This window comes from Manacus vitellinus, unplaced genomic scaffold, assembly GCF_001715985.3.
Source record: "Manacus vitellinus isolate BGI_N305 unplaced genomic scaffold, ASM171598v3 scaffold_5_pilon, whole genome shotgun sequence".
NCBI classification, from domain to species: domain Eukaryota; kingdom Metazoa; phylum Chordata; class Aves; order Passeriformes; family Pipridae; genus Manacus; species Manacus vitellinus.
In genome coordinates this window covers 31545578-31559147 of record NW_021940682.1, presented here as the reverse complement: position 1 = coordinate 31559147, position 13570 = coordinate 31545578, and the positions used below count along the sequence as shown (strand labels likewise).

General features: G+C 37.6%; 1 protein-coding gene across 2 annotated transcripts in view; it reads right to left on the bottom strand.

The window, feature by feature from the left end:
- Window positions 1-11087, bottom strand: part of PTPRR (protein tyrosine phosphatase receptor type R) — a 136155-nt gene extending 125068 nt beyond the window's left edge. Inside the window, exon 1 of one of the 2 annotated variants that reach the window (XM_029963635.1) lies at window positions 10791-11087. In XM_029963635.1, the coding sequence (XP_029819495.1) occupies window positions 10791-10853 (63 nt within the window). In that variant the 5' untranslated portion in view covers window positions 10854-11087. Of the gene's footprint in view, window positions 1-9265; window positions 9364-10790 lie in introns of those variants that run through there. The other variant, XM_018080836.1, reaches the window with a different exon arrangement.
- Window positions 11088-13570: the final 2483 nt, after the last annotated feature.

Here is a 13570-nt window from a genome sequence, read left to right as displayed (position 1 = left end):
GTTTCCCCCTCCCTTTTCCCTTTTTTCCCCTCGGGAGCTCCCTATCGTGTGTACAATATATTCAAATTGTATATATAACTGTAAATATATGTAAATATATATTTTTTATATAATCCCATTTTCCTTTGGGCTTCTTTCGGCTTTTCTGTGATTCGTTTTTTTTCCCTCACTTGAAAGAGCAGGAGAGGGAAGGGGACAGCTTGGACTTGGCAAGAGAGCCAGGCCAAACTGATACAGGGACAAGGTCTGCTTCATCTCTATTTTTCGTCATCACCTCAAGATAAGGAATATAATTTCTATATTGTTTCAGCTTTACTTTGCCTAAAGAATAAAAAGGCTCTAAGAGTACTTAAGGTCATTCTTCAACTAACCCCAAACATTTTTGTTTTAATGACCTGTCAGCTCTGAAGACTGTACCACTACAAAATTACATGTTACAGTACCTGAAAATAAACTGTTATAATGTGAAATTATTTTTTCATTAATTTGAAATATCATATCCATTTGTAAAGATTAGCCTCTAGAGTTGTGTTCTTAATTAGACAACATATCATGTGTTGCACAAAGAAAGCACATCAGCAATTTGGCTAAACAGTGCAGAAAGCTGTAAGTGTTACCAGAACACCATAGGCCTGTAAAAGGAGTGATCCTTATTTATTTAAGTGTGTTTTCAAAAAAAACCCCAAGATTACTAGTAATCTTGTACCAGCAAAAAGATAACTTCTTATTCTGAAAACACCAGTGGAAAAATTAGTAAAAAAATTAAATTCAATTTAATAAATAACATTTTGTAAATCAAGCAAAGTTTGCTTTAGCATATGATAAAAATCTTGATTTATATGATCATTGATTTCTATACTACAGTTTATTACACAATGACCATTCCCAAGGAGAATGTGTAATCTCAGCCAAATTTGTACAAAGCAGACATTCCACTATTATTCTCCGACAGCTAATAAAGGCTGAAATGTAAATTTGTTTCAGTTCATGTTTACATAAACATTGATATAACATATGTAGTCAACCACTTTCCTACTCTATTAAACAGTATTATATTAGCAGTCTTGATATATATCCCCAACTCTTTCATGATGCTTCTACCATATACTCAATTTAAAGCAGTCTATCCACTAAAAGTATTTTCCACCAGTTTATTGTGGTATAGAGCCAAGTAAGAATTAGCTCCATTACAAATTGTCAGTCATGTCTGACCTTCAAAGGAAGGACAGTAAAAAAATCACTTAAATGCTTTTAGCAACAAGAACAAAGACAAAGAATTTGTACCTCTCTGCTTACCTCCTTGGGTTATTCCTCTTTCCATGAACCATTTTGATACTGAGGTGACTGAAAAAACATCATTCACTTGAGAGCTATGCTATCACATTCAAACTTCAATATCCTCTGAACCTGTGCATTTAATTTCAGAATTCAATATTTATTTTTTGCAAAAGGGATGCCAAAATGCAGTAATACTAGATCTATGAAGTATTTTAAAAAGAGTGTTCAGAAGATCATCTTCTGTTCCCTAATATTGTTTGGCTGATTCAAAAATCTCACTGTGTTTTAAATATATCGCATATGAATGTCATGATGATATAAAAAACATTTTTCTTTTTCAAAAGCAATTTTCATAAGGCTTATTATTTAATGGGTTACATACAGGAACACATTACAAACCATCTATTAAGGAACTTTATAGAAGCTGTCACTTTTCCTAACAACAATGTCAGAAGTGAAGAACCAAAAAGATTATTCCAGAGGCTGAACTGCCAGATCCAACAAAACATTGACTGATAAGGAAACACATGCTGTCTTGCTGTCTTTTTATCTGAGTTCCCTTTATCTGCCTTTTAAATGCTACTGCAGGGGACTTGGGTTTTCACAGAGATAGCTCTCTGAGGGTGCTAAAAGAATTTTTAAGAAGACAAAAAAGTGCTTCTTCATTCTTTACTCCTAAACATTATTAATACAACGCATAGATTTATTGTGGGAAGTAGTCACTGATTTTTATTGGTGGATCTCATGATCCCAGTATGGCCATTTAGTTCATTTATAATTTTGAACATCAAGCATGTGTGATTCTAGTGATGGTGCCTGTAACTCTGCATGCCAGGAAACTTTCCCCTTCCTTAGTCAAATTTAAGCAGTAATAGGTTTCCACTCACTTGTAAAAGGAAAAGAGAACACTGATGAAGGTATAGCAATATCCTGAACTTCCACTGAAATACAAGCCTGTCTGTGCTGTTTAGAGTAACGGAGTTGGTGCAATTTCAAACAGTGAGGAATCCAAGGCTACCTCTGAAACCAAATGCTGAAACACCGAAAAGGCAGTTTGGACACTGCCAAAGAGCTTCTGCGTCTTTTCTTCTGCAATTCAGTAGAGCATGGCACAGAAATAGTACAGAAGTCTATTTCAATCAGAGGAATAAATGGGGCCACATAAGAAACAAGGAGACAGCAGGGGGGCCTCATGTTTGTTTGTGAGGTTTTTCTCCCTCTTTTGGAGACCCATTCAAAACACATACAAAAAATTTGTACTGAATCAGCCCAAGATCAATACTTCTCAAAATTTTCAGATCAATACTTCTCAAAATTTTCAGTTAGCTGAAACAATGTGGTTTGGGTCAAACAAATCATTTCATCTGTGAGTATGAGATAAGTGGAGCTCAGTGACTAGACCATATGAAATGAGAAAAACCTCAAATTCAGTTTTCTGTACCTCCTTTAGAGCAAGTCTTCGAGCCAGGTCTCCCACATTTGGGTATACAGCCTTTCTTTCACATTTCAGTTCCCCCAAAGCTCTAAGAAATCTTGAAAATGCTTAAGCAACAGTGAAGATATTTGATTTGGCTGCAACTGTATCTAAATTAAATCTAATTTTATGGAAAATCTCCGTTTAAAAAATAAAAATAAATTATCAATTAATAAAGATTTTCCTGGAGGACAAAACTCAAATATTTGAAGAATGAAAAAACATGAGCAGATTCTGTTCTGCTACACAAAATTATTTAATTTATAGCTGGGACTGGCTAGTTATATGAATACACAGCTTAAAGAAATATGGAACAACTGACACCTTCTTTAAAGATGAACTGCACAATGTTAACTGTCAATGAAACTTTAGGCCTTAGCTTAAAAACATATAACATACCTGCTCCTGAAATCCAGTTTTCATTTAAACAGTCAAGCTTATGAAGAAAACTAAATTGCTTCAAGAAACCTCTCCCCTTCAATGAAAAATGCAGGAAAACAAATACTTTGTAACTGAGGAGGATCGGGGCAATTTGTGAAAGGTATGACTAGCTTTTGTGCAAGCCTGGCATCCCACTGAATGCTACAAAAGTAACCCCGAAGTTGCCAGCAGTAAGAAAATCAATCAAAGCACCGGACTGCTGAGTATCCCACTAACATTCTTTTACCATTTCGCAAGTCAGATGATAAAAAAGTGCCTTAAGGAGGTTTTAGTGCATGTTACAACCTAATGCAACCGTTCCTGCTTTCCACAAAGACTGACAGCAAACACAATACCATGATAATGGTTCAGCATGCAATTATCCCTGTTGAAGTGCACAGAAGGAAGCAGAAAGCAAATGAGGCCAACTAATGCAGACTCTAGATTTCTTTGTGCAAACAAAATCCAGAATGACAGAGCTGCAGGCTACTTAGGTCTATTTGCAAGGCTTGCTGCAGATATGTTATGTCAAGTATAATTATTTATGGAGTAATATAATGGTGAGCATCAATCTCTTACTAGAAGGTGCACTTGAGACTAGAAGCCAAATACTGTGAAGACCCGATACGAGGGGTCACAATGTAAAGTGTAAAGGGGTACAACAGTGATTATAACAATCACACGGTATTGACTGATACTGCCCACTATTAAAAGGTGTGATTAACATATAGAGCTTGTGAACAATTCAGCACTGTAATTATAATAACATCTTAAAACTTCACTGTCTTTACTAAACCCTATTAGCACGGCACTTGTCCTCTGTTGTTCCAAGCATCCGTCAAACATGTGACCTGGAAATGGAGAGAGACACACTTGACACCTTACTGGATTCTGAGATCTTACTTCTCAGAACGTTCCCTTGAGAAGTCACTGCAGAGACATGATTTCTATTTATGTCCTTGGCCTGGCCCAGTGCCAATTCCTCTCTTAGGCTGGCAATAACAGATGTTCAGTGACAAAATGGGACATCTGACTTTTTGTTATGTTTCATAGATAGTTTGGCTGTTTGCCCCAGCTCTGTTTGACCTGTCATTTATGGACTACTTGTTCATAAATACTTGTTCACTCATACTTTTTGCCTTATTCTCAACCCATTGTTTTAGTTTAATATACTTTCAAAAGTACTTTGACCACCTCTTCACAAGACCTACAGAGGGAGTGAGCTTAGGGTACTTCTACTGGCTGGGAGGAGGAGGATGCAAAGAGCCTTCTGAGTTCCAGCACCAAGCTGTGTGTGATCTTACCATGCACCAGAAGGTAAATGGTTTTTGGAGTCAGAATTTGATAGACTCGAGGCTGAGACCCCAGGTTCAGGCACAGTATTCAAATAGCAGGTCCTTAGTCACTTTTATTATTGCAGTATAGTATAATTACATCTAGAAATAGAACTACATAGGCATATGTCTACACCTATACCAGTGAAAATTAGGACATTACTGTACAGGGCTGATAAAACTGCCATTTTGAATAAGTTCCAAATTAAGCATAGTATAGTATAACATATCATGCAACACATGAGGCAAGGCAAAATGTACATGAGCAACAACAAATCACTTGCTTCAGAAAACGTGCCTCTTCTTTTGTAAGAACATCCCCAGTCTTATCCATTCCTCCTCCCTTCCAAATGAAGAATGACTTTTAGTCTGTGGTCTCCTAAAAGCAGTCCTAAATTTCTGGTCTAATGAATCGCTCTCAGCTATCAGCGTTTCTCACAGACTTCTATGCACATCTATCAGACTGAAACTGTAACATTTAAACACACTTTTACAGAATGTTCACCATGGCCTTACTGGGACACTTAACTGGTTGGATGCTGAGCTAGCAGAGGCTGACAGTATTTGAAAGATGGAAGAGTTCCTACCAAAGAAAACTGAAGAAAGGAAGAGATTTCATCTTATATCAAGGCATGGTATTCAGCATCAGAGAAAAGAATAGTGAGAGATTCTGGAAAAACAGTCAGTCAGTGGAGTGGACAGCTGGGGAAAACTGGAGCATGTTGTTAAGTGAAAAAACATTATCAGAGCATCTTCTCTTCTTGGGATTCTCAGAAGGTCATTTACCTTCTGGCACACAGAAAGATCACATGCAGCTTGATGCTGTGACTCAAGAGCTCTCTCACTTCCTACTCCTCTCATTCAGTAAAACTCTGTTACTTAGCCTTGAAAAAGAGGGTATCTTGTATTGTCAAACTGCCAGTGAGAAGAAATATGCATTTTTCATTTTAAGAAATTCCACAGACATTGTTCCATTTTTGTGAAAAGAAAACTGTATTGAATGTCTCCACAAAAGATATAGCTAGAGGTAAAACATTTTTTGGACTGAAAATGATTGGAAGGATTGGTTGCCTTCACCTTTCTATCAAGCCCTATTCATAGAGTTCTCCTTATGGCAGTCCAACAAAACCATTCACTAGAGGGAATTTCAATGTTCAGAAGAAAGTGTATGTTGTAGTGTGGTTCCTATTGTTTTGCTGATCTAAAGGAAGAAGCAAGTGGATGTTCTGTGTGTACCTAGATGAACTTAGAGACAACATTCCACATGGAAGCCATGGCTTCACAGAAAGAACAAAGAATTAGAAAAACAGACATTTCCAGCAGAAAAGAACTGTGGGAATAAAGAAATAAAATTTAGGAACAAATAATATAGATGAATTCTGGGCTTTGACACTGGTAATTAAACCAGATGCATCAGCATACAGGGAATGGAAGGCCATGTCAGCAAGCAAGCAAAAGATGTATCTTTTCTGAGTTTGTAGTATGAGGAAAGTTATATAAGAGGATATAGCAGTACTTTCAGGATCAGTCTGACATAAGTGTAAAAGCAGTTCTGCTGTGGTTTCACAGCCACGTGGTTTTCACGCACTCGAAGCCACCTTGAAGCAGCCCACCTACTTGAACTTTGCCTAGATTTGGAAAGGATTTTCACATTATTTCACCATAAAATGTGTTGTTTAAGCTGGGATCAGCTCCAGATTAAGATGTCACTAAACATACATGTCTGCATGTATGTTTAATATATATAAATAGGTAAAGTAGTCAGTGTGCAGTTGGTGCTTAAGCACCTACTATCATCAATAGAAATCTTGTCACTACAGTCTCTTGAAATTAGGGAACTCATCCTGAAGCGGGCATTGTACTAGTAGATTGTACAAGTAGATTAAATGCATCTGGTACTGTTATCTGGCTGTCAGAAAACTGAGGTGGAAATGGCCCATGTCAGTACTAATCTCCAGAATAGGAGGATCACATGTAGTCTGCCTACTGGATATGGTGTCTGACCTATATTAACTCCCTAGTTATCCAGAAAGTGTTCAGAAACATGCTAGATAGCTTAATAGATGACCAACAGAGTAGATTTTCATCATCTATACTGAAGCTTGAATACCTAGTTCACACATGAATATCTACTTGTAGATACATACATTTGCATGCTTTACTCTTCCACTGAATCCTCTCTCAAAGCACTAGCACCTGAAGTTCTTCTTTGTGCTCTTCAGAAGGTAAATAGTTCAAACATTGGTGACAAAATAGATGCAATGGTATGGGAAAGCTATAGCTCTCAGGCATTCAGCCTTACATAAAATGCCATGGAAAAGGCAAAGAGAAGCTCTGTGTGGCTCTCTGTGAATCTTATGTCCTGTTGATATTTGCTGAAAGAAACTAATTAAATCAATTCAGTTCAGTAACACTCATGTAAATCAAAAAAACTGAAGAGATGCACTGAATTTTAGGCTACAGCACAGTGCTGTGACCTTTCTGAGCAACAGAAAATGAGACAGATTTTCACGTTTATACAAGAAGGAGTACAGTAAGAGTAAGGTGTGAAAGGGAAAATCTCGATATATTGAGCAAGTTCATTACCGTCATATTTCTGAAATATTTCACAGGATACAAGTGAAAAAAGCATGTGAGTAGCTTGGTCCAATCTTGGTACAATACACCTGCGTGCCTGAGAGAGATTTTAGACAGGTTACAAGGGATGATGCTTTAACATCTCCATGAGACTTTAGACCCAATCTGAGCTGTAACCTTTACTACAAGTCCTTCTGCTTTTCTCCCAAGTTCAGCCCTAACTACATATATGTATGTATGTCTTTCAGTTTTTTAATAAGTATGTTAGACAGCATTTTCTATCATAAATGGTTATCCACACTGTATTTCCAGTTTCCATGAACTGTCTTCATCTTGGTGTACTCACATTCGATATTGGAAAGACTTGGCATAAACACAAATAAACATTTGGAGAACTTGTTCATTGCACTAATAACTCTCTAATATGTTCAGTGAGTACATAGTTTCTGAGATCCAAAATAAAAGCTTACAAATAGACAACTCTCAAGTATTACAAAAGGATTATGTAATTCTGTATGTTATCCAAGCAATTTTCAGATGAGTTGGTCTTACATCATGTAGAGAGACAGTTAAACAGAACATATGGGTAAGCGCTAAGGTATTTATAGAACAGTCAAAATGCTTCTAAGAGCTCTGAATTGTGCTCACTTCCCTCAACAAACTAGTTGAACTGAACACACGCACAAAAACAAACAACAGGAACTTAATACTAGGTAATGAGATGGAAAGCCTCTATTAAAATAAAACTCACTCCCAGAAAATAAATCCTTCTTCCTCCTCCCTTAGGCAAACAAGCACTACAATTTCCCCAGTTTCAGTAAAATTACTTCTTAACATGCATTCTTTATTGTTAGTCACAAAACACCCCTTTTTGACAGAATACCTGGAGAGTTCTTGGCTTCATGCACTCTGCTGTGCATTGGCAACATTTTTTTGTCAGATAGTTTAGTCCTTAGCACAAAATGTGATCTTGTAATAGTTCTACATTAGGATCCATTCACCTTACCTTTCCACCTTTATCATGAAGAAATGGATCTTGAGTCACTGAAATTAGATTGAATTTAGTTTCCTCCCCTTTGCAGAACCAACAGAGTATTGATTTATTTTAAAAAAAAAAAAAAGTTGCTGGCTTTCATACGAAATCCTAGTGTGCACCTGTCATGTAACTGGATTATAGGAAGCAATAACACTAGTAATTGCCCTTTCAAGTTGAGTAACCAACAACACTGCTAAAGGCTGGAACAAATAGGGTCAGCCAGGGCAAAACAACAAATGTTGACTCTTGCCCTACATGATAAAAACCAAAAAGCAACAAGCAGTAAGTGCTAATTAAAAAAAAAAAAAAAGAGGGAGCGATATATGAGCAATTCAAAACAAAACAGATTCTCTTGGCAATGACATTAACATCACAATCTTCTTCAGGTGACATTCAAGAAGAAGAAACAAAATTTTGAAATATAGAAATGTGGAAGGAGCATGTCTGCACTTGGATGATGGCAACCATCATGCTGTGGGACAGCTGCCCTTTTAAGGAAGACACCTTCAGAATTTCTGATGGTAAGATAGTCCAATCACTGTCTGAGTCTCAGCATTTTGGCTTTAAACATAGGCTTCCCCAAAGACTTTTTCTGAAAGGATGACATTAAAAACAAACTAAAACCACTGTCCTTTAGTACATCCAGAGATAGCTGAAGATCCTAAGCAATAAACAGCTTTCATGTCATGATTAGCTCATGCTGCTATACTCCCCTTAAAGCACATACGGTTCTCAACCAGAACAGAAGGCTTTAGAGCAGCAGCTCCATCCTAGAAATGGAGTAGCAAAGCTTCATACTGAAGTCACTTAATGAGAACTTAATATAGATTTAATAGACCTTTTTTATGTGACTTTATGTGCCAATTGGAAATCTGCCTCATTTAGCTTTTAATGCAGGCACAGAGCCAGTCAGCTAAAATCAGTGTAGCCCAAGAATATTTTGCATGATTCTTCCACTGTAAGTTGAGAACTGCAGGCCTCCAAAAGTGTGCAAAACTCTACTCAAATAACAGGTCATAGGTAGGAATGTCATATAATGAAAAAAATGAATGGCCATGCATATTCTGAGTTCCTTGCACTAATAGAAAGGTTTCACCTTCACAGGAGCTGAAATAATGCTTGCTATGGGAAGAAGAGAGCAGGTACCTTCACTATGGAGTTGGCCCTGCTGGCTTAGCCTAGCTTCGGGGCATAGATGTATCCAGCTTCTTTGGCATCTTCTCATCCCGATCAGTACCATTCAGTACTGGGAGTCTGTTTGCAGTTTGCAAAGTCGTCAGTGCCTTATTTTGCTCTGATATGGACACTTTCACACAACTGAATCTAGTCCACTAACGATGGACTAACTTATTTAAACTCAAATAAGGAGGTCTCATTCATATGGGATGCAACAAGTCCAGAGCATAGCTTTTTGAGCCTAGTTCCCTGATAGTACTTTATAATTATACTTTATACTTTATATTATAGCACTTAAATATACTAACATATTTATACTAACTTTATCATTAGACTAATAAAATTACTACTTTCTTTTTTCCCTCATTATTCTTTTCATTGTCACTAGTCTTTCTTGTATTTAGTGCATTCATGAGGGCAAATCTCTAGAGTACAGTATGGGGAACTCATACAGGATTCTGAAACACTTAATGCCCTAGTGTTCTATGCTCTCTCTTTTTTCTTTGTTTGTATAGGCCATTCTCTTTTAATCTAGCATTTGCCTCTGTACAGAGCAATCTACAAGGTTCAGTTTAATCTTTATTAGTTCACCCTAATGAGTGCATGAGCCATCATGAGTGGCTCTTCTTCTCTCCAGGAAGGAGAAAGATGAGCCCAATCTCATCTGCATAATCAAGTAGGGCTGACTATGCACCAGCATGAGGCAGAGCAGTGTCCATGCAGAACACATACAGACTGTGCTGTGCACCCCACAGAGGACAGCTCTACTGACAGTAGGCTGCTCCACTGGCCTCAAGGGTGAGGATGCAGCAGGGTGGCACCGGTACACCATTAAACTGACATGCCCTTCTTTCCAGGAGGGAGCACTGCCACCACATTTTTGAGAATATGAAAGATCATATACAGAGTTAACTGACAGAGGAGGGTCCCCAGTCCATATGTCCCAGAAGAAGGATATATGGCTTAAACCAACAAAAACACAGTTCTTATTCTTAGCAAGAAATAAGCTTTTTTTCAAACCACTATGTAAGCCTAATGATGGATTTACCAGAGAAACAGAAGTGAATAAAAACTTTGTGTCTCTTTGTGACTCTTTTAAAGTCTCCCTGTCATTTGTAGTATTGTTCCCTGAAGTACATATACTTGTGCCCTATGCAGAATGAGTATAAAGCCCATCCAGCAAAAGTGATGCAAACATCAGGCAAGACAAGAGGATTAACAGCATTGGAGGCAAAGGTAAGTTCTTTAGCTACAGAGAAGCTATATTCTGCACTGATTCTTCAGATTGCTTGTTGATCAGAGTGAGCTTATATGAATGTAAATTCCACTAGTATGGAAGAAATTCAAGACATGTGGTCATTATTTAGATTTAGATTATCAGTCAGGCAGTGGAATACAAAATCTGGATACCTAAAATTACAATCTGTCTATATTTATCTACAGGCATATTTATTCACAAAAAATCCTCCTCCAGAACCCAGAAAAAGTCACTTACCACAATAATCACATTCGTTGTAGGAATCGGGAGATTCTCCACTTCCAAATCTTGACCAGTCATTGCTAACAGATTGAGGGATGGGTCATAAACAGATCTGGGAAAGGCTGATTTAACTACTATTGCAGGGTGCAACTTGCTTATTTTGGTGTGGGAAGAAGAATGAAAATTTTTCTTGGAATCCTTATAACTGTTTGTATCCAGACTTTTCTCCACACTCTGCACATGGTGATAAATAAACACAGGTTTTCCACTCTTTCGCTGATGAATTGCCAAAAAGTGGTCATTGTCTTCAGAAAGGCAGCCTGTAGAAAAAGAAGAATAAGTTTAGAATGTCTCGCTAAGCAATTCTGTAGATGGATGGCACTGGAAATTCAATGAGATCTTCGGGTTCTGCGAAATTTGAAAAGAATACAAGAATTCCATTAAACTCCCACAATGCATTTTCTATAACAACAGGTTAACAGCACTACAGTGTACTAAGTATGTGAACTGTATCCCACTCTTAAGCTGAATTTCACAGGGCTTTTTAAAGTGTTATTTATACTTTTAGCCATGGTTACATTTCAAAAATTACATGAAAGAGCAGAGCACATGCTGAGCCAAGTTCAACTCCTTATTGGTGTCAACTCCAATAGGAAAATATATGCAGCTGACTTTATGATGTATCTAATCACCCAATAACACCAAAGATGAGAACTGCAGTGATCATCTTTTATATATGGGCACTTAAAGAGAAAAGGCCAAGAACCAGATTAAAAAATCTGACTTAAACATGTAAAAAAGAGAAAGTTCAGAGAAGTCCATAATCATAACTCTGCATTCCTTGTTCAGCTGCTTATATCAGGAAGCCTTCTACTCCCTTGTGCCAAATCTCGTTATGACCCAACCTTCACTCAAGCATCACCGGGCCAGCCAGTGGAATATCTGGCTCTCTGAAGAAGAGACAGAGGTGTGTGGATTTAGCCATACCTTGCATAACTCGGTGTTGGGCACAAAGAACTCTCTTAGATTACAGGACTGGAGACAGGGGACTCAAGCATTTCTCTAACAAGAACAGGCTGAGAGAGTTGGGCTTCTTCAGCATCTAGGAAACACTGAGAGGGGCCCTCATCAATGCCTGTAAGTATCTGAAGGGAGCGTGTCAGGAGGATGGACCCAGGCACTTCTTGGTGGTGCAAGGCAATAGAACAAGAAGCAATGGGCAGAAACTGATGCACAGAAAGCTCCACCTGAATATAGAAAGAACTTCTTTACAGTGTGGGTGACCAGAACTAGGACTAAATTTTTATTTGTTTTTGGGTTTTGGTGGTTTGGGATTTTTTTTCATGGATGAAACATATTGAATCTTCAGAGCCTTTAAGCTGAACAGAATAGCTACAACAACCAGTTCAGTTCCCATTCTGAAAGACAGTGGATCTGACCAGAAAAATAGGCAAGGATCCGCTCCCTCATAGATAAAAAGTAACCGAAGCTGCATTAGTCACCTCCTGGAAGAGCACTCTAAGAAACCCCTGTGGTACAAAAGGGACTTTATGTTCTGAGGGAAGTGAACCCAGAGAGTTCACTCTGATCAGCCTGGAATTTCCTCTACAGATGCTGTTGGAGTAAATGGCAATGTTAAATTTGGGAGCTGATTTTTAGTTAAAAAATATAAAATCTATGTTATTTTAATTCTTATAATGAGCTATGAAGAACAGCTTAGCACCAACAACATATTTCAATTTAGGGTAAACAAGAAATCATTTTGTGCTATTCAGACTGAATTTTTTCTCTGATTTTTTTGCTTCTGTAAGCAAATCCAAATAATCATTCATTTGTACTACTCAGCGCCCTTAGGAGGTTTCAGTGCAGGTAATTACATTCTGTTGACCTAATTTCCTCATGAAATTTCAGTTAGGGAATTCAAGGACAATACCTTATCTTGCTATGGGATTGCTATGCATCATTGGAAAATGCATTCTCTGGCAAAAGTGGGTCTATGTCTGTAGGCGGTGAAGCAATTAAGAACATACATGAACAGAAAATTAATAGTACTCCTCTTTTAAATGGTTAAAACAGACACAATTTCCTGGATGACCACTGAAGTCACATGTGTACAGCTGTTGTCAGGTTTTGATTGGGAAGATGTCTGAGAGCAGGAGAAAATAAAAGAGAAACTTCAGGGTATAGTCTTAAAGATGGCTGAATTTCAAAACTTGTTAAGCTTGATGGGATCTCATTAAGCTTTGTAGGTGTTGGCTTCATTGATAAAATCCTAAGGGCTGGCCTTAACTAGCAATTCAGAGAGTTGCATCAGTGGCAAAATGAAAACAAGGAAGCGTCAGCACTTCTCATTGTCAACTACTTCTCACAGTCTCCTCTTTACTGGATTTATTTTTACATCTCCTTCCCAGAAAACCAGTATTCCAAAACTGATAATAGATTATACACAGAAATGTAACCACAGACACATTTGGTGTGTCCTCTTTGCTTCCTTCATTCCTGTTCCTTTGCTTCTGAGGGAGTCAAATCCCCTGTGATTCTCCTGAAATTCTTTATATCCAACTCACTTTAATATTCCAAGTTTCCCTCTTATTTCACTTATTTTTACTGAAAGAAGCAGAAAAATATTATAATTGACTAGTAGCCCAAATTCTTCACTGAATAATATTTCTGATAAAACAATAGTTAAAGGAACCCCCTGAAAAGCTCACTTGCCTATGAACTCTCAGTACAGAATCACCATTTGCTACTAAATTCCAGCAGACTTGCTTCCATTAGATTGATAAATGTCACAT